At 48.2% G+C, this 22638-nt stretch overlaps 2 protein-coding genes across 3 annotated transcripts in view; one reads left to right on the plus strand and one right to left on the minus strand.

The window, feature by feature from the left end:
* The first annotated feature begins 138 nt into the window (after positions 1 to 138).
* INTS11 (integrator complex subunit 11) lies at positions 139 to 21598 on the plus strand. Of its 2 annotated transcripts, none has more exons than XM_028740841.2 (18): positions 139 to 288; positions 1549 to 1702; positions 4222 to 4319; positions 6714 to 6787; positions 7567 to 7795; positions 9564 to 9662; positions 9763 to 9797; positions 10429 to 10567; positions 10970 to 11034; positions 12211 to 12400; positions 12969 to 13052; positions 14559 to 14648; positions 14826 to 14988; positions 15280 to 15387; positions 18029 to 18090; positions 18620 to 18762; positions 19709 to 19838; positions 21431 to 21598. In XM_028740841.2, exons 2-18 carry the CDS (start codon positions 1675 to 1677, stop codon positions 21494 to 21496), a joined length of 1803 nt encoding a protein of 600 aa, XP_028596674.2. In that variant the 5' UTR covers positions 139 to 288; positions 1549 to 1674; the 3' UTR covers positions 21497 to 21598. The 2 variants fall into 2 exon arrangements, with proteins under 2 accessions (XP_028596674.2, XP_028596675.2); XM_028740842.2 differs by lacking the exon at positions 139 to 288 and adding an exon at positions 419 to 550.
* Positions 15034 to 22638, minus strand: part of PUSL1 (pseudouridine synthase like 1) — a 63664-nt gene continuing 56059 nt past the window's right edge. The window contains 1 exon segment of the mRNA NM_001370762.1: positions 15034 to 15118. Within this exon segment, the coding sequence (NP_001357691.1) occupies positions 15077 to 15118 (42 nt within the window). The 3' untranslated portion in view covers positions 15034 to 15076.

The following is a 22638-nucleotide window of genomic DNA, read 5'->3' on the forward strand; positions in this document are numbered from 1 at the left end:
TTAACACAGACCCAAAACTTCTGCCCTAACGTTTCATGCGCTAGCCTTTAACTACGTAAATGAGGTTAAGGGCTCTTCTGAGGGGGTACATTCACGTCCAACTCTATGAGACTATGTACTTTCTACCTCGGAAGTTGACTGTTGAGTGCGTCACTCTGCACTTTTTGGTAAAAAAAAAAAGTCTATATGCCAGTTTGGCGGAGGTTGTAGGCAGCTGAGTGCGACCGCCGGGCGCATGCGCCCCTCGACCCAGGGCTGCGTTCGGCGTTTGTAGGCGCGACCGGCCAGGTGAGTTTGCAAAGAAAGTGGCGGCAAGCGGGGGTGGAGGGTGGGGTGACGACTCCTGTTGCCATGGAGACAGGGAAACCGGGGTCGGGGTGTTCGGGGGGGGGGGTGCAGAAACGCCACGCGGAAGAAGCGCGTTCCTGCGTGAGAAGAGGAGGCGGGTCACTCGCCCTCCACCTGGCCTCCCCTTCGGGGTTGTTGTGAGGAGAAGCTGGGAAGGCCCATGGAGGCCACCTGGAGCTCCTCGAAGGAAGCGGGTACACGGGTGAATGAGCAAGCAGGAGTAAAACAAATAACCAGGCATGCGCGGGGTTGTGTAGGTGGAAAAGGTGCTTTATTAAAAATAACAAGTGGGAGCTCGAGCGTGGCACAATTGTAAATAATCTCCAAAGGTGGCTTGTTACGGTCAGGGCCGGATTTAGGTTTGATGAGGGCCTAAGCTACTGAAGGTACTGCGGCCCTTTATATGTTCAGCTGTCCTTTGTCAGCAACAAATTGCCACTGTTTTTTTGTGTTGAATATATGCTATATGGTAATTTATAGACCTAATAGGTATTTGCACATAACAAAACACGTATTTTTTTGGAAATGTACATCCAGTTGTTGTTCCCCTTTAAATTTTTTGGAGGGCCCCAAGAGAGTGGGGCCCTAAGCTATAGCTTGTTTAGCTTATATGTAAATCGGGCACTGGTTACAGTTTATGGTGCTTAACAAAAGCCTTCCAGTGTTTTCGGAGTGCTGTACCCATGCATGCCCTTGAAGTTGATAAGGACACCTGCTTTCCATGCGGAAGGTCCCAAGTTCAGCTTTTATTCTGTGAACTGCCCCGAGATCTTTGGGTGAAGGGCGGTATGCAAATTTAATAAATGTATAAAAATAAATGAAATCCCCAGCACCTCCAGGTAGAATCTCCTGGCTGAAACCCTATGTGGGGCTAATGAGGGCCTGAAACATATGGAAGGGCATGATTTTGAACGGAGGCTTGATATCTCAGTTAGTAGAGCATAACTCTTAAACTGAGGGTCATAGGTTCAAATCCCATGTTGGGAGAAAGATGGGGCTGGACTAGATGACCCTCGTGACCCTTTCCAACGCTACGATTCTATGGTTCTGTAATCTAGAGGGAGCCAGGTTGGTAAAGCCCTGGCATAGAGCATTGGTCTTTAGCAGGTAGGCCAGGACCCAATGCCGGGTAATGGCTTGGTCTGAGGTGAGTTATAGCAGCAGCACTGCCACTGTATAAATTTCTTTGTTATCCTTCAGGACATCTTGAATTAATCTTCTGCATAAGATTCTGAAGCTGTGACACCATTGGGGAACACTTATGGGATCTCTGAAACGGCTCCCATTGCAGCTGGACTTTGGAGGTTTAACCCGAGCTGTTTAAAGATGCCTGAAATAAAAGTCACTCCCTTGGGTGAGTAACAAAAATGTTGGTGCTTGTTTTTTCCAAGAGGAAAGAGAAAAGAAAAATGGAGGGGTGCGTTCTTGGAGTTTAGGGTCCTCAGTCTGCCCAAGTTGAGGCACTGAGCTCCATTTTTAGGAATGGTAGGTGTACTGACAGTGATTCTAGGTCAGGGGTCGGCAACCCGCGGCTCCGGAGCCGCATGCGGCTCTTTTACACCTTTGCCGCGGCTCCGCAGATCCTCGGGGACCCTGAGCAGAAAAGCAGAAGCGCCAGAAAGAGGAGGGGGATGGAGCTGGGCAGCCGAGCCGGGCAAAGCAAGGCGGCGGCGGCTTCAGCGGAGCTCGAGAGGCGGCGGCTGCTGGGATGGAGGAGGAGGCAGCGGCGGCCGGAGAAGGGCCGCTGCTGCTGCTGCTGCTGCTTCTGCCGCCGGAGAAAAGTTCTGCCAGGCGGCTTCATGGCTCATAGCTTCCCCCGGGGTAGGACGGTGGCGAGGGGGATGCCTCGTCTGGAGGACGGTGAGGAAGCGGCCGAGCAGCTCACGGCGGCGCCTCTTCCCTCATGGTGCAGGGAGCGAGGAAGGCGGTGGCAGGAAGGTGCGCTAGGGCGCAGCGACGGTTCTCCCCTCAGGTGGACACGGCTGCCACTGCCACCGCCAGCACCTGCCACACTCAGGCGCGCTCCCTTTCGCCGTCCGCAGCCCGCCCGCCCTCAGGCCCCGCGCGCCGTGCTGCGTGACGCCGAGAGCCGCCCACCCAGGCCACGCTCTCCTCAGCCCCGCGCGCGAGGCACCTGAGGCGAGGGAGAGAGAGCGCGCGCGCTCGAGGGAAATGGTGGGGCGGGGTTTTTGTGTGTGTTTGTGGGGGGTGGGGGTGGCGGTGGTGCTTCGGGATCCTTTTCCGTGCCTTGCTTCTGAGTGGGCGCCGAGTTGAGGGAGAGCACCTGAGGTGAACCACAAAATGGGCCCGCCCTCCCTGTCAGGGAGGAAGGGGTGAATTACGTCAGTGACGAGGAGGGGGTCCAGAGGTAGCCAGCAGGAGAGGCGGGGGAGCACAAGAGCAATTGCAGAGGGAAGGGGGGCTGTTAGGCACCAAAATCCTGCATGCCTATGCAATTCCTGCCCTTCTCCCTTCCCCCTCGAGATTTGCTGCAGAGACAAGCAAATGAAGAAGAAAGGGAAGAGTATTAGCTGACATGTCCCCGGATCCCATGGAAAGCACCACAGATTCCTTTGCTTACCAGATCTTTTTATTTTAAGTTGGCTTCAAACCTGTAATTGTGTAGGTGTATGTATGTATACATATACACACATAAATATTCATATCTCTTCCCTCTCACCTTCCTTTCACCCAATTTCTCTGGCACTGGTTTATAAATGCTGCTATGTAGAAATGGTGAGAAAGTTGCACCAGCAGAAGGAATGGATATGTGCTGTTAGTAAAAAGAGAGGGAGTTGAACTGCAGGGAGGGACAGACACTTTTCTATGTATTAATTTGTATAATGCCCTCTATGCACATGGTGCTTTGCAAAAAATGGATATGAGAGGTACCATACCCCTCTTTGCTATCAGAAATAGACTCAGGGAAAAGAGAGAGAATGGGGGAAGGGGAAGAATGTGTGGTTATTTACATTTGGCTTGTTTTGCGGCTCCCAGTTTTTTGTTTTTTTCCGGAAATGGGTCCAAGTGGCTCTTTTTGTCTTAAAGGTTGCAGACCCCTGTTCTAGGTGGTATAGATCAGGCATGGGGAATGTGGGTCCCTCCACTTTTCATCACATAAGTGTAAATTTTCTAAAGAGTTCCGTTTCTGAACTACAGATTTCTGAGTGGCAATCAACAAATATGAAAAGGATCTAGGGGTCGTAGTAGACCACAAGCTTAACATGTGATGCAGCAGCAAAAAAGCTAGTGCTACTCTAGGCTGCCTCAGCAGAAGTGTTGTGTCCTGATCAGGTATAGGCAAACTTGGCCCTCCAGATGTTTTGGGACTACTACTCCTATCATCCCTAGCTAAGAGGACCAGTGGTCAGGGATGGTGGGAATTGTAGTCCCAAAACATCTGGACGGCTGAGTTTGCCTATGCTGGGTCCTGATCAAAGGAAGTAATAGTACCAGTCTATACTCTATGGTGCCTTGGTCAGCCTACACCTGAAGTATTGTGTCCAGTTCTGGGCACCACAATTTAAGAAGGATATTCACAAGCTGTAATGTGTGCAGATGAGGGCATTGGGTATGTTTAGCCTGGTAAGGAAGAGACTGGAGAGATATAACCATCTTCAAATATCTCAAGGGCTGTCACACAGAGCTTGTTTTTCCTGCTCTGGAGGCCAGGACCCAAAACAATGGCTTCAAGTTACAAGAAAGGAGATTCAGACTTATTTGAACGAAGTTCTTGGTGGATCTGAGCCCCAGAAGTCCTACATAGGTGGACATGGCCACCAAACATGTGCTACGTGACCTTGCAGAAATGCAGCACCTTTGTTAAGACTGAAGGCCATTCAACTCACATATTTTTCTGTTTTGCCTTTTCAGGAGCTGGCCAAGATGTGGGCCGGAGCTGCATCCTCGTGTCCATTGCAGGGAAAAACGTCATGTTGGATTGTGGGATGCACATGGGCTATAATGATGATGTAAGTGTGATGGGCAGGCCTTGGCCTCGGTGGCAGTTTCAGATTTGACTTGGCATTGCTCCAAAGTGTACACGGAGGATTTAGCTTAGAGTGTGGGAAAGTTGTAGAGCAGGAGTGGTCAGATGTTGCCCTCCAGGCCTCACCCCTCACTGGTCCTGCTTCACACTCTACTTGAGTGTTTTTCCATGGGTAGAATCTGCCCTTGAACTCTTGCTTGCCTGGATGGTAGATAGAGGGGGTCATGTGCATACATAATTTTATTTGCATGCCACCTATCCAGCATTCAAACCATGCTCCAGGCCCCTTCCAACATGGGAAAAAATACATAACCACAGTAGAACAGAACCAAAGTACAGTGGTACCTCAGGTTACATACGCTTCAGGTTACAGATTCCGCTAACCCAGAAATAGTGCTTCAGGTTAAGAACTTCACTTCAGGATGAGAACAGAAATCGTGCTCTGGCGGCGTGACGGCAGCAGGAGGCCCCATTAGCTAAAGTGGTGCTTCAGGTTAAGAACAGTTCCAGGTTAAGTACGGACCTCCGGAACGAATTAAGTACTTAACCCGAGGTACCACTGTAATTCTAAATAATAAATAAGACATTAAAAAAAATACACAACCAAAGTCAACAATTTCCACAAAAATCTAAAATAAGGATACAACCCCCCCCCCAAAAAAAAACCGCCAACAACACCCAGCAGCAACACTCCCCCCACAAAACTCCCTAAACTGGAGTCAACCAGGGCCCCACTGTCCCATGCCAGGTGGAAAAAAGCCTGCAGGACAGGGAGCAGGTATTCCAGGACTCACAGCCAAATAATATAGTTTGTCGCTGTGCCCCCTTTTGCCTCTGGCACCCGCCCACCCCTGGCATGTAGCCCTTGCAAGGTTGCCCAGAAGGGAATGGGGTCCTTGGACTGAAAAGGGCTCTTATTCCTGCTATAGAGAGAGGTGTGAGCAGCACTCCGTAGTCAAAGCAGGATAGCTCCCTGGAGATTACTGTTGTGTTTTGGTCTGTACACTCCACTTGGTGACTTCAGGGAGACCGCCCCCCCCCCTTAACTTGGAAGGGGTGGTGCATGCAAGCAAAGAATTCTCCCTTGCAGCCCCAGACCTTATTGGACAAAAACGAACAGTGGGAACTGGAACTTTGCTGAATGTTACATGGAAGAACACTTGCTTTGCCTGCAGAAGGTTGCAGATTTGAATCCCTGTCCCCTGGTTTGTTTGGTTTTGTTTGTTTGTTTTTAGGATCGGGTAATAGGCGATATAAAATGTTGTAGGTGCTGTACAGAGGTGATTCATTTATTTCACAAAACTTCCATGATTCTTACTAGAGCAAAATACTTCTAAGTGATTTAAAGCAGACAGACAATTAAAGCACAAGGCAGTCCATGACTGTAGGCTCACAACCTGATATCAACAATAGAAAATAAGAGGGAAGAGGAATGAAGTCAAATAGTGAATTAAATCATCCCCTAGCAGCCCAAGGCCACAGCTGGAAAATAGCAACAAGAAACCTGAAAGCAGTTTGGAATAAAATGGCTTCTAAAGTGTGTTTTCGAAAGCCAGAACTGAGTAGGGCCAACTCTATATCCCTAGGAAGGGAGTTAACACACTTTGGGAGCCACCGCTGAAAAAGCCCTGCCTCTTCTGCTCACCAATATAGAATCAGAGAATTGGAAGGGACCCTGAGGGTTATGTAGTGCAACCTCCTTCTGTTTGCTTTTATACTGTACGTTTCTGTGTTTTTATATTGCAAATTGCCCTGTGGTCTTCAGATGAAGGGTGGTATAGAAATTAATAAATAATAGTGATAAATCCTGCAGTGGAGGAATATAAATGATCTTAGAGTTTATTGGCTGCGGGTGGCACTGTGGGTTAAACCACAGAGCCTAGGACTTGCCGACCAGAAGGTCGGGGGTTCGAATCCCTGTGATGGGGTGAGTTCCCGTTGCTCGGTCCCTGCTCCTGCCAGCCTAGCAGTTTGAAAGCACCTCAAAGTGCAAGTAGATAAATAGGTACCGCTCCGGCGGGAAGGTAAACGGCATTTCCGTGCGCTGCTCTGGTTCGCCAGAAGCGGCTTAGTCATGCTGGCCACATGACCCGGAAGCTGTACGCCGGCTCCCTCGGCCAATAAAGCGAGATGAGCACCGCAACCCCAGAGTCGGTCACGACTGGACCTAATGGTCAGGGGTCCCTTTACCTTTTTAAGAATGAACGAATGATCTTGGAACCTTCAAGGAGGGCCTCCAAAATTGATCTTGAAGTCTGGGTGGGTTCTGAAGAAGCAGCAATCTTCGGGTGCTCCGTGCACACATGGGCACTTCCTGGGCATGCCAGACGGTGTAAGCCCCACCATTATGGAACACAAAGTCTCTTGTGTTTTGCAGAGGCGATTTCCTGACTTCTCCTACATCACTCAGAATGGAAGGCTGACTGACTTCCTGGACTGTGTCATCATCAGGTGGGTACCACCTTTGTCTTGTCTAGTGACATGTACACTGTTAACTTGCTTTGTGCTGCAACACACAAAGCTGTTTCAGGGCATCATGATTCACCTGTTACCTGATGAGTTATGAGTATATATCCTATCAAGCTGCACAATTTGAAGTTGCAGTGAAGGGAATCCTGAGCAAGGGTTTTGAGCCAACTCTCCATGGTTTGTAAAGGTTGTTAACTTGAGCAACAGATATATATGAATGAATGCAAAATAAGCATTTACGATCTTAAGGAGTTGCTGGGAGTGGAATAGGTCCTGGTTAGTTTTAGGCATTTTGGGGGGGAAGGGGTTTCATGTCAAGGGGTAAATCAGGCACCTAATGTAGTAAGTTAAATGTAACTACAGTGGTACCTCGGGATGCAAATGGGATCCATTCCGGAGCCCTGTTCGCATCCTGAATAGAACATAAGACACGTCTGCGTGTGCGCGGGTCGTGTTTTGCCGCTTGCGTGCATGCGCGTGATGTCATTTTGACCGTCCGCACATGCGTGAGCGGAGAAACCCAGAAGTAACATGCTTCATTACTTCCAGGTTGCCACAGAGCGCTACCTGAAAATACTTATCCTGAAGCATATTTATCCCGAGGTATGACTCTATTAAGACACACATACAAGTAGTTGTACAGTATATGAAGTTCAGGTTAAAAAAAAAAAGTTTTGCAAATACTTCAAATAGCTGTTGAGGCCCATTCTAGCATAGTGGGGATCAAAAGCCACCTTGAATTTTGCCCTGTCTCTTTGCAGCCACTTCCATTTGGACCACTGTGGGGCCCTTCCGTACTTCAGCGAGATGGTTGGCTACGATGGGCCCATTTACATGACCCACCCAACAAAGGCCATCTGCCCCATCCTCCTTGAGGACTTCCGGAAAATCACTGTGGACAAGAAAGGGGAGACCAACTTCTTCACCTCCCAGATGATCAAAGATTGCATGAAGAAAGTGGTGGCTGTCCATCTTCATCAGACAGTGCAGGTAGGGGTTGACAGCCTTGGGAGATGGGGACTCATGCCTGGTTATTATAATTGTATTATTAATCCTTATTATTCTTATTAATTACCTGCCCTTCACTCTAAGGTCTCAGTTGTGGGCACAACAATTAAACCACAATATTGAAAGTAGTTTAAAACAACTTAGAGTTGCTGAAGTAAGGTGGGTCCTAAAAATAGGTCGACTAAAGGGGCACCATCAGCATTTGCAATGAAGGTGCCAGGCACACCTCTGCAAGGAAGGCGTTCCACAACCTGGGGGCCACCACAGAGAATGTCCTTTCCTGGCCCCCCAGCTTCAGTTACTTAAGGCATTTCATTAGAAAGTTGTGCAATTAAAAGGTATCTGGAAAGCTAGTCAGGCTTTTCTTTTAAAAATGTGTATCAAAGTAGAGAGATTGCTTGCTGTTGCATTATAGAATTAATACTTTGAAAGAATTATTGTTTGTACTTCATCTCATGAACATGAGAAGGGAAGTTTTTAATGACTGATGCATTTATGTCTTTTTAATCTTTTGTTGGAAGCCGCCCAGAGTGGCTGGGGAAACCCAGCCAGATGGGTGGGGTAGAAATAATAATAATAATAATTATTATTAATAATAATAATAATAATTTGAAGTCTTGTTTATTCAGTTATATTTTACTCCAAAAAAACCCCCTTTATCTTAAATAGAACCCAATAAGGCAGACACATATGTACAAAATAATTTTTTTAATGTGATCCCATTGAGATCCCGAGATGAAATTTTGCAGGTAGATCTTATATATTTTTTGAATAATTTTAATCATTTGTAATCACTTTTTAAAATTTAAAATTTTGTAAGAAATTTAAAATTTAAAGTAAGTCCATCTTGTGACCTATCATATTAAAGCCCATGAAGTTCCGAAGAGATTGGTGTTTTTAGTTTTGACGTATCTTGACGCTGAGCTGGGCTGACCTTTTAAGGTGTGTGTGTGGTCCGACAAGGCCAAAATTGTCAATTTCCTGAAATTTCAAACCCTCATAACTCAAAAACGGGATGACATAGAAAGCTAAATTTTTAGATTTAAACTTAGTTTTTATCATTCAACAAGTGGTACAAAATATTAAGAAAATTGGATTGCATGAGGTAAAAAAGTTGGATTGCTTGATATGTAGAATGACCCCACTGTAAAAATGATACTAAATGAAAATGAACTGCTGAAAAATTAAACAGCTATGTTGGCCTGTCGGCATGAAAAGGTCTTTGAGAGAAGCCCGGAAGTCTAGTGAGAGTGCCTGCTGCATCTCTGTTGGAAGAGCATTCTGCAGTATGGGACCAGTAACACTAAACATCTGAGTGCTGGTGGAGGCAAGGGGGCCGACTATAACCATGCTCTTCTGAGTGATCAAGCTAAGATATAAGAACTCAGGTGAGTCCTTAAGGTATCCTGGGCCCATATTGCTCAGGGCTTTGCATATCATTACAAGATCTTTGTCGCCCGCGGGCAGCCAGTGCTGATGTCTTAGCAGAAGTGTCCCCACCTTCCTCCATCAGCAATCTAGCCACTGCATTCTGCACCCACTGCAGCTTGTCATTTTACACAGGAAGGAATGCATTGTTCCCCTTGGCTCAGCATTGCCTGCACTGACTGGCAGCGACTCTCCAAGGATTTCAGGCAGGATTGTCTCCTAGTCCTATCAGGAAATTCTGTGGATTGAACCCAGGATCTTTTGCAGGCAAAGCAGACGTTTTACTGTTGTGCCACAATGCTTTCCCTTTTTTTTTATGCAGGTGGATGACGAGTTGGAGATCAAGGCGTATTACGCAGGGCATGTGCTTGGGGCAGCCATGTTCCAGATTAAAGTTGGCTGCGAGTCCGTCGTTTACACTGTAAGTGCCTGGCTGAATCTACATATACTTTCTTTTCAGCTGAATGTGCTCAGTTACTTGTGATGCACTGAAAATGTTTCCCCTCCCTTTCTCAAATTAGGGTGACTACAACATGACTCCAGACAGGCATTTAGGGTAAGTGTGGGAGAACACCAAGGCACTAAGATTCACTCTTTCTCAAATGCCATTTTATGACACTCATTCATTTCTATTTGTCCAAGTGGCCGGTAGAGGAGGCTTGGGCAACTTGATCAGAAACTAAAAATTTTGGAAAACCGTAGTCCAGTTTGTTTGTGTTTTGACCCCCAGCGTTTGAAATTTGAATGCTTTAAATTTCTTGGCAGTTTTTAAGGTGTGTTTTTTAAAATCAACTGTAAAATATTGGAGGGCCTTAGAAGGGTTTTGAAGCTCTTCCCACATAACCTTTCCATGTTCCATGCGGCATTTGTGGCCCTCCCCATTTTATCCTCCCAACAACCCTGTGAAGTAGGCTGAGAGGCAGTGACTGGCTCAAGGCCCCGCCCAGAGAGGTTGATGACTGAGTAGGGATTTGAACCCTGCTCTCCCAGGTCCTAGTCCAACACTCTTAACCACTACACCCCACTGGTAAGTAAGTGGTATAAACGACTAATAACAACCAGGATTAGCAGAGCAGGATTTACAGGGGTTAGGGAGGCATTTTATTTGAGCTCTTCACCTGGAGTGTTGCTCTGTCGTGGTGGTGTTGAACCCCGGCTGGAACGCAAGGCCTGTGCTTTGTCCTTAGAGCTGCCTGGATCGACAAATGCCGCCCTGACCTGCTCATTTCCGAGTCCACTTACGCCACGACCATTCGAGACTCCAAGCGCTGCAGGGAGAGGGACTTCCTGAAGAAGGTCCACGAAGCCATCGAACGAGGCGGGAAGGTACGACTATCAGCCTGCCTATCTGCTTCTAGGCTCCTCCGAGACACCCTGGCTGAAGTTTTCCAGTTAGCAGATCGGTCATAGCAGGCAAACTTCCCCTGAAAGAGACATTTCCCAGTTGTTACCACCTGTATCCTGTTTGTAATTTGTTAGCTGCTTTATTTAGCCAGAGTGACCCAAAGCAACTTAAGAACAACCAAGCCTAAAAACACAGCTACAAGGCAGGAGTTAAAGGCCTCACCCTATTAAAGGAGCCATCGTTCAAATTCAGGGCCAAAAGACCATGTCCTTGCCAGGTGCCTAAAATAGAGAAGGTTGGTGCCAGGTGTATCTCCCTGGGCAAGCAGGGGATAGTTTGCAGCTGCCATTTCCCAACTGAACCCTTTGTTTCCTCTCCCAAAGGTCCTTATCCCCGTATTTGCTCTCGGACGGGCTCAGGAGCTCTGCATTTTATTGGAGACTTTCTGGTAAGGATACAAGCCTCTTTCGCTCTCATTTAAAAAAATGACTTGCTGTGTCGATGCCTGAGGGGCTCCTTGCTTGTTGAAGAATGAAATCTCTCCCCCCCTGCCCCCGCCCGCCCAATATCTCATTGTCATCCTTATGCTCCCTTCTGCCCTTTCCTGGGCTTGTGAGCAAGTTGTGATCCTGGCAGCAGTGCAAATTACACGTCCTGGTGAGCCAGGAGCAGGGAACCCTTTTCAACCCGAGGTCCACGTTCCCTTCTGGGCAGCTTTCCAGGGGCCACATGCAAGTGGTGGGCAGGGACAGAGGCAAAACATGGGCAGAGCAACCAGTGCAAATGTTAACTTCGTACTGTAGGCTTGTTTCTACACACATTCAAGCCCAGCTCACACCATCCAGGCAAGCAAGGGGCATGATCAGAATTCAAGGGCACATTCCAGCCAGGTGTTAAGCAGAGCTAGTTGGGGGGGGGGTGTTCTGCGGTGAGGGGGCATGGCCTGTGGAGCGTTCCAAGGGCCAGGTAAGAGAGGCCTGGAGGGCCACATTCAGCCCCCAGCCTTGATGCCCTCCCCTCTCCACTGTAAGCCATAGTGATGGATTCTCACTCCTTGGAGGTTTTTAAGCAGAGCTTGGACAGCCATCTGTCAGGGCTTCTTTAATTGTGACACCTGCATTGCAGGGGGTTGGCCTGGATGACCTTTGGGAATCTCTTCCAACTCTGCAATTCTATGAATGATTTGCGTGAACACAGCAGTAGCTCCGTGCTAGTGAGCAAAAGCAACAAACTACGGTGCTCTGCATTCCGTCCAAACCAGGGATCTCTGGTTCGGAAATAACACTAAGCCACGGTTCATAGCTATTTGCTCCTGCTCACCAGCGGGAGAGGAGCACAGCAGCAGTGGCCTGTGCATTCCTGGTAAACCATCAAACCGTAGCTTACCATATTGTGCAACCCAGTGTGGTCACAAGTGCTGTTTTCAGCTTCCTGAGAATGTCAAGTTTCCAGTTGTTTTTTTAAAGCAAACCAACCTCGAATCACTATCCCTTGTCATGATGAAAATATGCTTCAAAATGAATGAGAGTTACAGGCCAAGACTTCAGAAGCCAGAGCGCTGTTTATAGAGGGTGGCTAAATGAATCTTTTTTCCCCACTCCCACCGCTGTCATTTCCTCCCAAGGGAACGAATGAACTTGAAGGCTCCCATCTACTTCTCGACGGGGCTGACGGAGAAGGCCAACCACTATTACAAGCTCTTCATCACGTGGACCAACCAGAAGATCCGGAAGACGTTTGTCCAGAGGAACATGTTTGAGTTCAAGCACATCAAGGCCTTTGACCGGGCCTTCGCTGACAACCCAGGGCCAATGGTACGTGTGGAGGGAGGTGCGTGTGTGTGACGGGGGGCGGGCTTCATTTAATCATTTAAGTATTTATACCCTGGTCTTCTAGTGCAAATACACCTTTCAAGGCTGTTTATGACAGGGGCAGTCAACCTTTTTCTGTAGAGAACTGCAGGCAGTAGTAGAAAGAATCAGAGGAAAACAGTGGGTTGGCCACTCCTTTTCTCTCACTCTCGCACACAGATACATACCCTGTTCTCTCTCTGACATGCCATTTTCTGTTTCCACCCCCTCCTTTTTTCTTCTGATGTCCACAGCTTGCTCACCTGTGCCTTACACCACCACGGTACAATTTCATAAACAATGACATGGGCCTTCACCCCTGCTTTTCCTTCCTGCCCCAGTGGTCTGCCAGGAAAGGGTCAGATAGCCACTTAAAGGGTCAGCAGTCCATGGCTGGAAGATGCACTTGTAGGGAGGGAACCAGGCAGGTGATGGTGGGTCAGGGCCAAGTCACTCAGGTTCCATTTTGACCCTTCCTGAAAATGCCATCTTGGATTAGATAAGAACCCGGTTTCCCTTTTCTCTTCCTAAGGTTGTGTTTGCCACACCAGGAATGCTTCATGCTGGGCAGTCCCTCCAGATCTTCAAGAAATGGGCCGGCAATGAGAAGAACATGGTACGAAAACGCTCTTGACGGATACATGTCTCCTCCTCCTCCTCATGGCCGTGGTTTAAGTCTGGAATCCCAAGCTTTTGGGCGCCACAACCCCCTTGGTTCCATAAACTGATGCCCAGTGCCCCCTGCCCTATAAAAAGCATTATTCAGAATAGTGGTGTGCACAACACACTAGGAAAGGTAGTAGCACAATAAAATGTGCAGTTAATTGCACATTTATTCAAAGCCCAATTAACATTGTTTTGTTTAATTAATTCAACAACATTGATTAATTTGACCCAGTGATACCAGCTTTTCAAAGTCAGATAGTCATTGACACCCCAGCATCATAAGAACTCTGCAATATCCTTTAGTTTCTTTCAGCGATGGCAGCCAGAGCTGGACCTCCTCTATGCTCACTGAAGAAAGTGATGCAATCAGTCTTGGTTCCCTAATGCATCCTTTTGCCAACCTGGTGCCCTCCAGCCCCAGCCAACGCATTCCATTCTAGAATTGCAGCCCAGAACATCTGGAGGCCACCAGGTTGGCCAGGGCTGCCTGGACACTTGTGCCTGTGCAGTATCTGTGTGCTTGTGAAGATGCTTTTCTAAGCGTACACTTCCAACCAACACCTGAAGAGGCATGTCTAATAATCTAATACATAAAGTGTCTGCTAGATGTGAACACCTGCAGGTCCATACCAGCAGAACGCTAAGGTGATGGAGGAGACTGTAGCACACCAGGCTGCGCATAGTTGTGTGCATGCCATTTTTCACACACTCCTCCATGTTTAAAAGAAGCAAACAAAACTTTCCTGCTTTTCAGGCAATTCTGCTCCTGCTCAGAGAGCAGAATTGAACTTAGTGGACGTGACTCATTTAGGTCTACTTAGTGGATATGACTCGCTTAGGTCTACTAATTCGGTCTGCTTTCAGCAGGGCTTAGTTTGACAACCCCAAAGCAATCCTTCTGGTTTGGGTTGTTGCTTTTTTAAGTACCAGAAATTTGAGATTTTTCTGGAATGACAGCTTCCTAAGAGAGAATTTGTGGGTGGAAATTTCAGCAATTCTAAGAACTGACCAGGTGTGTCGTACTCAAATATATTTGCGTATGAATTTTGTTGGTGGCCCTTTAGGAAGGACAGAAGTCCTGGTGTGTTCCTTTTTATAATTAACTCCTGGAGAGCTGCTGCTGGTCAGTGTAGGTAATACTGAGCTAGATGAGCCTTATGGTGGACTTGGTATAAGGCAGCTTCCTAATTTCCTAGTTGTAATAATAATCATAGTAAGTTATTGGAGAGTCTGCCTCTCAAGAAGCATACAGATATTTTATTTTTTACATTTATATACCACTTTGATCTTCATGGCTGAGAAGGGATTTGAACCCTGGTCTCCGAGGCCATAGCTCGACACTCTAATCATTACATCACACTGGTTGTGCTTAGGTACCACCACCCCCCAAATAACCCCACACCCATTTTGTCGCTCCTGTAACAAGCACAATTTCCTTCTGGATTCTGTCTCCCAGGTAATCATGCCAGGATACTGTGTGCAAGGAACTGTCGGTCATAAAATCTTGGGCGGTCAGCGGAAGCTGGAAATGGAAGGAAGGCAGATTGTGAGTGGAAATGTTTCGCAGGAGGGACCTTCCGCTGTGGCAGATTGGAGCTGCCCCTCCACTTTAGTTGATTGAAAGGAAAGGGAGGGAGGGAGGGAGGATCTGAAGGGATGTGCAGTAAGAATACATTCTGAGGCTTCCGCCTTCATTCCCTGTACATGTCTTTCTGGCCTCCAGCTGGAAGTGAAGATGCAAGTGGAGTACATGTCCTTCAGCGCCCATGCGGATGCCAAGGGCATCATGCAGCTCATCCGCCAAGCGGAGCCGCGGAACGTCCTCCTGGTCCATGGGGAGGCGAAGAAGATGGAGTTCCTGAAGCAAAAGATTGAGCAGGAGTTCCGTACGTAGCCTTCCCAGTGTCTTGTGACTCTTCCCACAGAGGGACCCGGGGCCTTTCCCCATGCTTGTTCCTTCATCTCCCGAGGTTCTCATGTGTTTTCTGAACAGTTCCAGAAAACCATTTCCCCTCTCTGTTGAAAGAAAGAAAGAACCATCCAGGAAATTGCTCTTTGTTGTGGATTCTTTAGGGGGGAAGTGGTGTGCTTTAGAGGCATGGCGTGGGCGTGACCTTGGGTTACCTCTCCAGGAATAAGTGAACTCGCAGCAGTTGACCGGCTACGTTTTCTTGCAGATGTCACCTGCCACATGCCTGCCAACGGGGAGACGGTGACAGTTCACACCAACCCCAACATCCCTGTGGACGTTTCACTCGGGCTGCTGAAGAGGGAGCTCACCATAGGTAAAGTCCTGAGTGTACAACTCATCTCGACCATTTTAAAAGAAATATTATTTATTAAACATATTTACAAATCTGTACAGCAGGGTTCAGCCCAAGGACCACATGTCCTTCTGGGGCAGGGGCAGGGTAAGAGACACAAGTGGGCCTAGCAGCAGATTTGAACCCTCCCTTTGCGTAGTAGGCTAGCTAGGGTTGCCATGTGTCCTCTTTTTCCAGGACACGTCCTCTTTTTCAGGGGTAATTTTTTTTAAAATTTGCTAAAATGTCTCTAGCTATACTTTCTGGATGAGACATAGACATAACTGCTGGTTGAAGACTTGCTTTCCTCTTCTCCTGCCTTCCTCAGCAATATATCACAGCTTCTATAGCCTGCGTATAGTAGGGGTATTTAAAATGAGAGTCGTCATAGTGTCCTCTTTTAGATACACCCTCAAATGCCCTTCTTTATCCCCCATCCTGGCAAAAAAAGAGGGTGCAAAGGTGGGTTTGTGAGGGGTGTGGCCTGGGAGGAGCCCAAAGGCCAGTTAAGAGAGGCCTGGAGGGCTGCATTTGGTCCCTTGGCCCAGAGGTTTCTCATCCCTGCTGTACTGATACTGGGTTGGGGAGATACCTACAAGCACTGCTGTGTGTAGGCCTGATATGTTTTCATGTGGCTGCTGGAAGATGGTTGGGGCCACCACCAAAAGGGCAAAGCCAAAGAAAGCAAAGCCATGCAGGTGATCAAGAGAGCCATTTATCAAGCCTGCGTATGTTGGGCTTTCCATGTTGTGGGTCAGATATTTCTATTCCATATATGGTGTTGAGTTAATGTGTGTCTGGCTTGGGGTGGGGACCTTTGGCCCTACCATGTGTTGCTGAACTACTAAGAGCCCTGCTGGATCAGGCCAATGGCCCATCCAGTCCAGCATTCTGTTCTCATAGGGGCCAACCAGATGCCCCGATGGGAAGCTTGCAAGCTGGACATGTGTGCAACACCACTCTCCCCTCCTGCAATTGTCAGCCACTGATATTTGGAGGCATATTGCCTCTGACAGTGGAGGTAGAACACAGCCAGTGTGGCTGGTTCCACCAGTGGCCTTGTCCTCTGTGAATTTCCCTAATCCTCTTTTGAAGCCATCCAAGTTGGTGGTCATCACTGCCTCCTGCTGAAGAGACTTCCATAGTTTAACTATGCCTTGTGTGGACAAGTCTATTAGTGTGCCCTGAATCTTCCGATGTTCCGCTTTGTTGGATGTCTGAGTTCTAGTGCTATGAGGGAGGGAGAAGAACTTCCCTCTTCTGGCCATCTGCTTGCTGGAGCCGGGAGTTGTAGTTCAGCAACATCTGTAGGGCCAAAGTTTCCCCACGCCTCAGCAGATGGGCCCTATCCTGATAGTAAAGGTAAAGGGACCCCTGACCATTAGGTCCAGTCATGACCAACTCTGGGGTTGTGGCGCTCATCTCGCTTTATTGGCCGAGGGAGCAGGCGTACAGCTTCCGGGTCATGTGGCCAGCATGACTAAGCCACTTCTGGAGAACCAGAGCAGCACACGGAAACGCCGTTTACCTTCCCGCCGGAGCAGTACCTATTTATCTACTTGCACTTTGACGTGCTTTCAAACTGCTAGGTTGGCAGGAGCAGGGACCGAGCAATGGGAGCTCACCCCATTGCAGGGATTCGAACCGCCGACCTTCTGATCGGCAAGTCCTAGGCTCTATGGTTTAACCCACAGCGCCACCCGCGTCCTATCATCCTGCTAGTAATCCTAGTGTAATTCAGTTTTACTTGGGTAAGTCCCATGCTGTCATCAGATGTGAAGCTAGTGGACAGAGTGCAAGCATGAAAAATAATCTTGCACTGCATACAACTCCTTTCTACAATGCCACACAGGTCCTCTTCTCAAGTTCCGACACCAACCTGTCCCTCTTTTTTCTGATCCTTGTGGAAGTGCCCAAATTGCTTTGGCTGCCTCCATGTGTGTTGAAGGAGACCATTCCCCTCTGTCCCAGCCTTCCCAGCCAAACTTTTCTCTCTCCTCTTTTGGGTGGTGCTGTATTCAAGATACCCAGAGGACTACAGGCAGTTGGTGTTCTTTCAGAACTCATCTCTAGTCCGTGAGAACCTTACTTTTGAACTACACTACACTAACTTAATTTTTTTAATTGAAATGGCTTCGGTTGTGTGGTGGGATTAGAAAGTGCCAAGCGTCTGGCCTTCCTTGGTGGTGGCATTTGGAGCCATGCCACTAGCAGTGCCCAGCTAGCCCCATGGCACCATCTTCTTTTGCTACCAGCTGTAAATTAAGCTGGTATCGCTGGCTGATTGCAGTAACACCCTGTGACATCTTCTGGGACTAGCGGTTCTTCTGACATTAGAACCCAGGAAGGAAAATGTGACGCTAAAATTGGACCACTGCGGTAATAGTACAGTAATTTAGCACCCCTGAGTAACACACGCAGAGGCTTTTGATTGTGGTGTTTGTTTCCTGTTTGCAGAAGGGTGCTGCAGAATGGGTGGCTGTGGTCCCTTTCCTGTCCCTGCAAAGAAATGAATGACTGTAGGGCCTGGTGACGTACACGACAAGGAATATCTGGAGGTGGTGGGGGAAAATTGAATGGTTGCTGACTGCCTTCCTCTCTTCTCTTTGTTTCCAATATCCAGGCCCCTTGCCAGACTCCAAGAGGCCAAAGCTCATGCATGGGACCCTGATCATCAAGGACAATGTAAGTGGAGGCAGGTTGGGTGGGCAGAAAGGTCCCCCACCTACCCTGAACTTTGCCTAGTAGTCTCCCTCCATTCTTGGAACCCCTCAATGGTTACGTGGAGGAAAGGCCCTTTTCACATATAGGTTACTACCACATTGCTCTCTTAAGGAGGCTTAGTTGAAATAAGGTTTAAGATGCATTAAAATCAGTAGTGCTTCCACAATTATATGTTTAGGATGGGAGCCTTAATGTGAAATGATGTTTCAGAAGCCTAAAATGTGCCTGCCCTCTTCAATATTTTTATTCTGGTGCTGCCACTGAGAGGTTTCCCTGTTGTGTAGAATTATTCACTGCTGCCACCCCAAATGCAGTACATTGTTAAATCTGTGCCTTGTGCCTCTCTCTAAAAAGTGAGACGAGCCTGCTGGATCAGACTGACGGGCCAGGTAGTTCAGCATGCTGTTCCCTGGCTGCCCAGATGCCTCAGGGGGAAGCCCAAAAGCAGGACCCCTGTATTACATGTCTCCCTTCCTCCTTCTCTGGGCAGAGCTTCCGCCTGGTCTCTCCCGAACAAGCACTCAAAGAGCTGGGCCTGGCAGAGCACCAGCTGAGGTTCACCTGCCGCATCCACTTCCAGGACCCCCGCAAAGAGCATGAGACAGGACTTCGTTTGTACAACCACCTGAAGACGTAGGTACACCAGACTGTGTGCAAAATGGCTTGAAGGAATGCTTTGGCTCAAGGCCTGCCTTGTGCTTCCTGAAACCTGTCCTTGGAAAGGTGGGAGGTGGGACCACAAGATAGGGAGGAGCCCTAGTCTGAATAAAAAATGGTTGACTGAGCAGTCAGAGTTGGCGGTATCTCATTCAGGACCTCCTGCTTAGTATGCCTGAGGCAGCCTGTTCCCTTGCTGAGCAGCTCTGTCCATTGGGCAGTTTTTCCTTCACTGCTGAGCCAAAATCTTGCTTCCTTGCCATTTTCATTATTTGTTCTAGTCCTGTCCTTGGATTAGGAACAGAGAATTTGGACCTCACAGCTAGGAATGTTGGAATTCTTATCCTCGAGGGACTGTGTAATCTGAACATGCATTATTCATAATGCATTTTGGTTTTGTTAGTTAAGAGGAGAGCAAGCACTTACTGAGAGTACTGAATATTACCAGCCCCCAGCAAAAAAAGAAAAGAAAAACTGTGCCTTATTTGTCTATGTTTGCTGCTGAGCACAGTTTCGTATACATCTTCCCAGCCTTGCAGATTAGGAGCTTGTTTTCTTTGGCAGAAAGGTGAAAACTCGCATTCCCAAAATTCTGCACTCAGTACTGTAATCTGTGCAATGTACCAAGGTTGTAGATTAGTGCAAACATGCTGCTTTGATCTTAGTTTCTAACACGCTTATTAAAAAATAATAATCAACTAGTTAAGTTACTAATTCTCATTGTTTGTACAGAAGAGGTTACCAAATAATTCTAGGCTATTTGAAAGGTTAAGTAATATTTTGCCCTCAAAATTGTTAGACCAATCACAAAATGCATTTTAGGATCTGTTTTCCTAGCTGCCAGCTGTCCCAGCAGAGGAAAGGAAGCTGCTTGTGGTGATATACAACATGCTATTGTTGTCATTCTCCCCCCCTCCCCCAGTTTCCTGAAGGACTATTCTGTTCAACACCTCTCTGACACCTCCATAATGGTCGAGTCCATCCTGATCCAGGTTACAGTGCAATCAGAAGATCCTGCAACTAAACTTCTGCTGGTGTCGTGGACGTATCAGGTGAGGTTTCTTTTTTACCCCTGTTATCACACTCCTGGCTTTCAGAGTCCCTTGCCCCTTAAGCAAGGGGCTATAGCAGACCCAGAGGCCCTTCAGATGTTGATGAACCCCAACAGCCACAGTAAGTGTGGCTAATGGCCAAAGGGATGAAGGGAGTTGCAGTAAACAGCATCTTGAGAGCACCCCTTTGGCTATCCCTGCACGCTGCAGCTTTGTAAACAGAAGCTTTCCAGCCCTAGAGGTGTTGACAGACCCTCCCCGAATTTCCTTAAGCCCATCTAAACCAAATGGTTCTGCAACACAGCTGGAGGAATGCAGCAAGTTATAGCGGGGCAGTATTTTTAATTTAAGGCAAGCGGGCTTCTAGGGCTGGGCGACGGCAGGTTTCTAACATTGTGATGTATCACCAGCTGAACACTGCAATCTGGCGATACACTGCAGTGTTGGAATGGAGGAAGGAGCAAGCTGCATTAGCCCTGGCCCTGTGAGGTGCAAGGTGAAACCACCGCTGCTCTTGCTGAGCAGGCTGAGGCAGTTTCACCCCAGCACCTCATGGGGCCAGGAACAAGGCAGCTTGCTTCTCCCTCAGTTAAACTCCTCCGCCAAGGTGTGGGCAGCTGTACGCCCCTCAGCAGAGTAGGCCTGGGCGATACATCACTGAGGACCAGTATGAGGGACCAACAGCAATGGCAGTTTCACTAGTGATATACCGCCAAGTGAAACCACCATCCCACTCTGCCCTCATCGATGCAGAGAGAGAAACAAGCTTCATCGGCAAAGTGTGATACAGCATGTTCCTCCCTCTGCTTCTTTAAACTGCTTGGCTGAGGAGTGTGCCACTCGCCTCAGCCAAGCAATTTCAACCAAGCCTGTCTTGTACGCAAGCAGGAGTGGGATCGCGGCTGGGGAGGTGCAGGCTCCATTATTCTCCATTGAGGGGTGCATGGCTGTTCACCCCTCAATGGAGAAGTTTAAAGGCGCCTGCATCTGCGGCATGGGGGCTCCTTCCTTCCACCCCACAAGGAAAAAGGCTGTGTGCTTGGCTGCTGCCACCTGGTTCATGGGGGATAGGAGGAGCCACCCATCCCCCACGCCTGCAGAGGGAGCCTCAAGATCCGTGCCAACATTTGGGCTTGCTCAGCTGGGGGACAGGAGCTTTTTTGCCCCCCCAGCTAAGCAGCAGGCTCAGACCAGCTGCATTGGCCCTGGCCTGCAAAGGTGAAAGTTAAGCAGTTTCACTCCGGCAAGGGGCAATACAGCTTGTTTCAACATTGTGGTTTATTGCCAACCATGGTGATACATCATAATGTTGAAAACCTGTCGCCCAGCCCCTCCAGCAGAGCAGCAGGTCTCCTTAAACCACCTGCCTCTCAAGGCAATTTGAGCTGGCAATACATTGCAGCTCCCCAGCCATTGCCAGCACAGGGCACCTCACTCCCATCTGCCTGCAAGCAGACACTAGTGAGCTGCATTGTGCTGGGAGCTGTGATGTATCACCAGCTCAAAAAGTCTGAAACTGGTATCGTGGTGTGAATGTACAGCCTTAGCTTCTACTAATATTTCCTCCCCAAAAATATGGATTTTGGTTGCAGGATGAAGAAATGGGTAGCTACGTGACCTCCCTGCTGAAGAAGGCGCTGCCTCAAATCACGGCATGAGTCTCCAGGAGCTAAAACCCTGGAACATGTAAAGAACAATGTAAATACTTAAGTTTGTGTGTGTTTTTAACAAATTAAAACGCAAGGAGTTTTAGTATTTAATATTAGTGGCCTTTATTGTCACAGGTGGCATCTGCAGTAACAACTCTTAAGTAGCAGGCTTTTTAAAAAAAATACGAAAATAGGTAGTAGTCCCTTCACAGTGAATGCCAACAGGGTGTGTGTTTTTTTTCTAAAGGAGGCCAGTGTCATCTCACCTGGGCGATACCTGGTTTTCAACATCGTGATACATCAGCAGCTAAAGACCACGATATGCTGATAAACCACAATGTCTGGAATGTATCTCAGCTATTTCTTCCTCCCCACCTTAGGGAAGGAAGAAGCAGCCAAGATACATGTCCTGGCAGGGGCTTTCTTAAACGGCTCAGCTGGGTGGGGGGACCTGGATGTCTCTCCAACGCACAAGCAGGAGAAGCATCGGCACTTATTCATCTGGGTGATGGGGGGGCTTCTCCTCCAAGCTGAGTAGTTCAAGGAAGCCGCAATGCAAAAGCTCCTGCAAGCTGCTGCTTTCCTCCCAGGGCAGTCATTGCTCCAGGAGGAAAGAGGCATCCTGCCCACTCAGGTGAAGGCAATTTGAGTTGCCAATACATAATAGCTCCCCAGCTAACACCAGGACAGCACAAGGAAGTGAGGAGCACTGAGCTGGCAGCAGCCGGGGAGCCCTGATGTATTGGAAACTCAAAAAGTCTGACACCAGTATTACGATGTGAATGCCATACTGGTCTCAGATAATGAATCACACAGCATCGTCCAGGCTACTCACCTTCGGATTCATTTCTGTGAGCTCTTGCCTTATTGATGGGAAAGGGAGTGCCGTTTGATGGTAGAGCACCTGCTTCACGGGCAGAGAAGGCAGCGTCTTCTGTCACAGGCATCTCCCACTTTAAGGAGAAAGGATCAGGGGCACCATAGCAGTCTGCCCAGTCAGGCCAGTGCCCATCAGAGCCTGGCAGTCTGTTCTCACAGTGGCCAACTAGCTGCCTTTTCTGAGAAGCCCACAAGAAGGATTCAAAGACTATGGAGGAAGATGTTCTCAGGCAGGTGGGGGTTGGCTGAGAGAAAACTGAGCTGTGTGTGTC

This window comes from Podarcis muralis, chromosome 7 (assembly GCF_964188315.1).
Source record: "Podarcis muralis chromosome 7, rPodMur119.hap1.1, whole genome shotgun sequence".
Classification (NCBI taxonomy): domain Eukaryota; kingdom Metazoa; phylum Chordata; class Lepidosauria; order Squamata; family Lacertidae; genus Podarcis; species Podarcis muralis.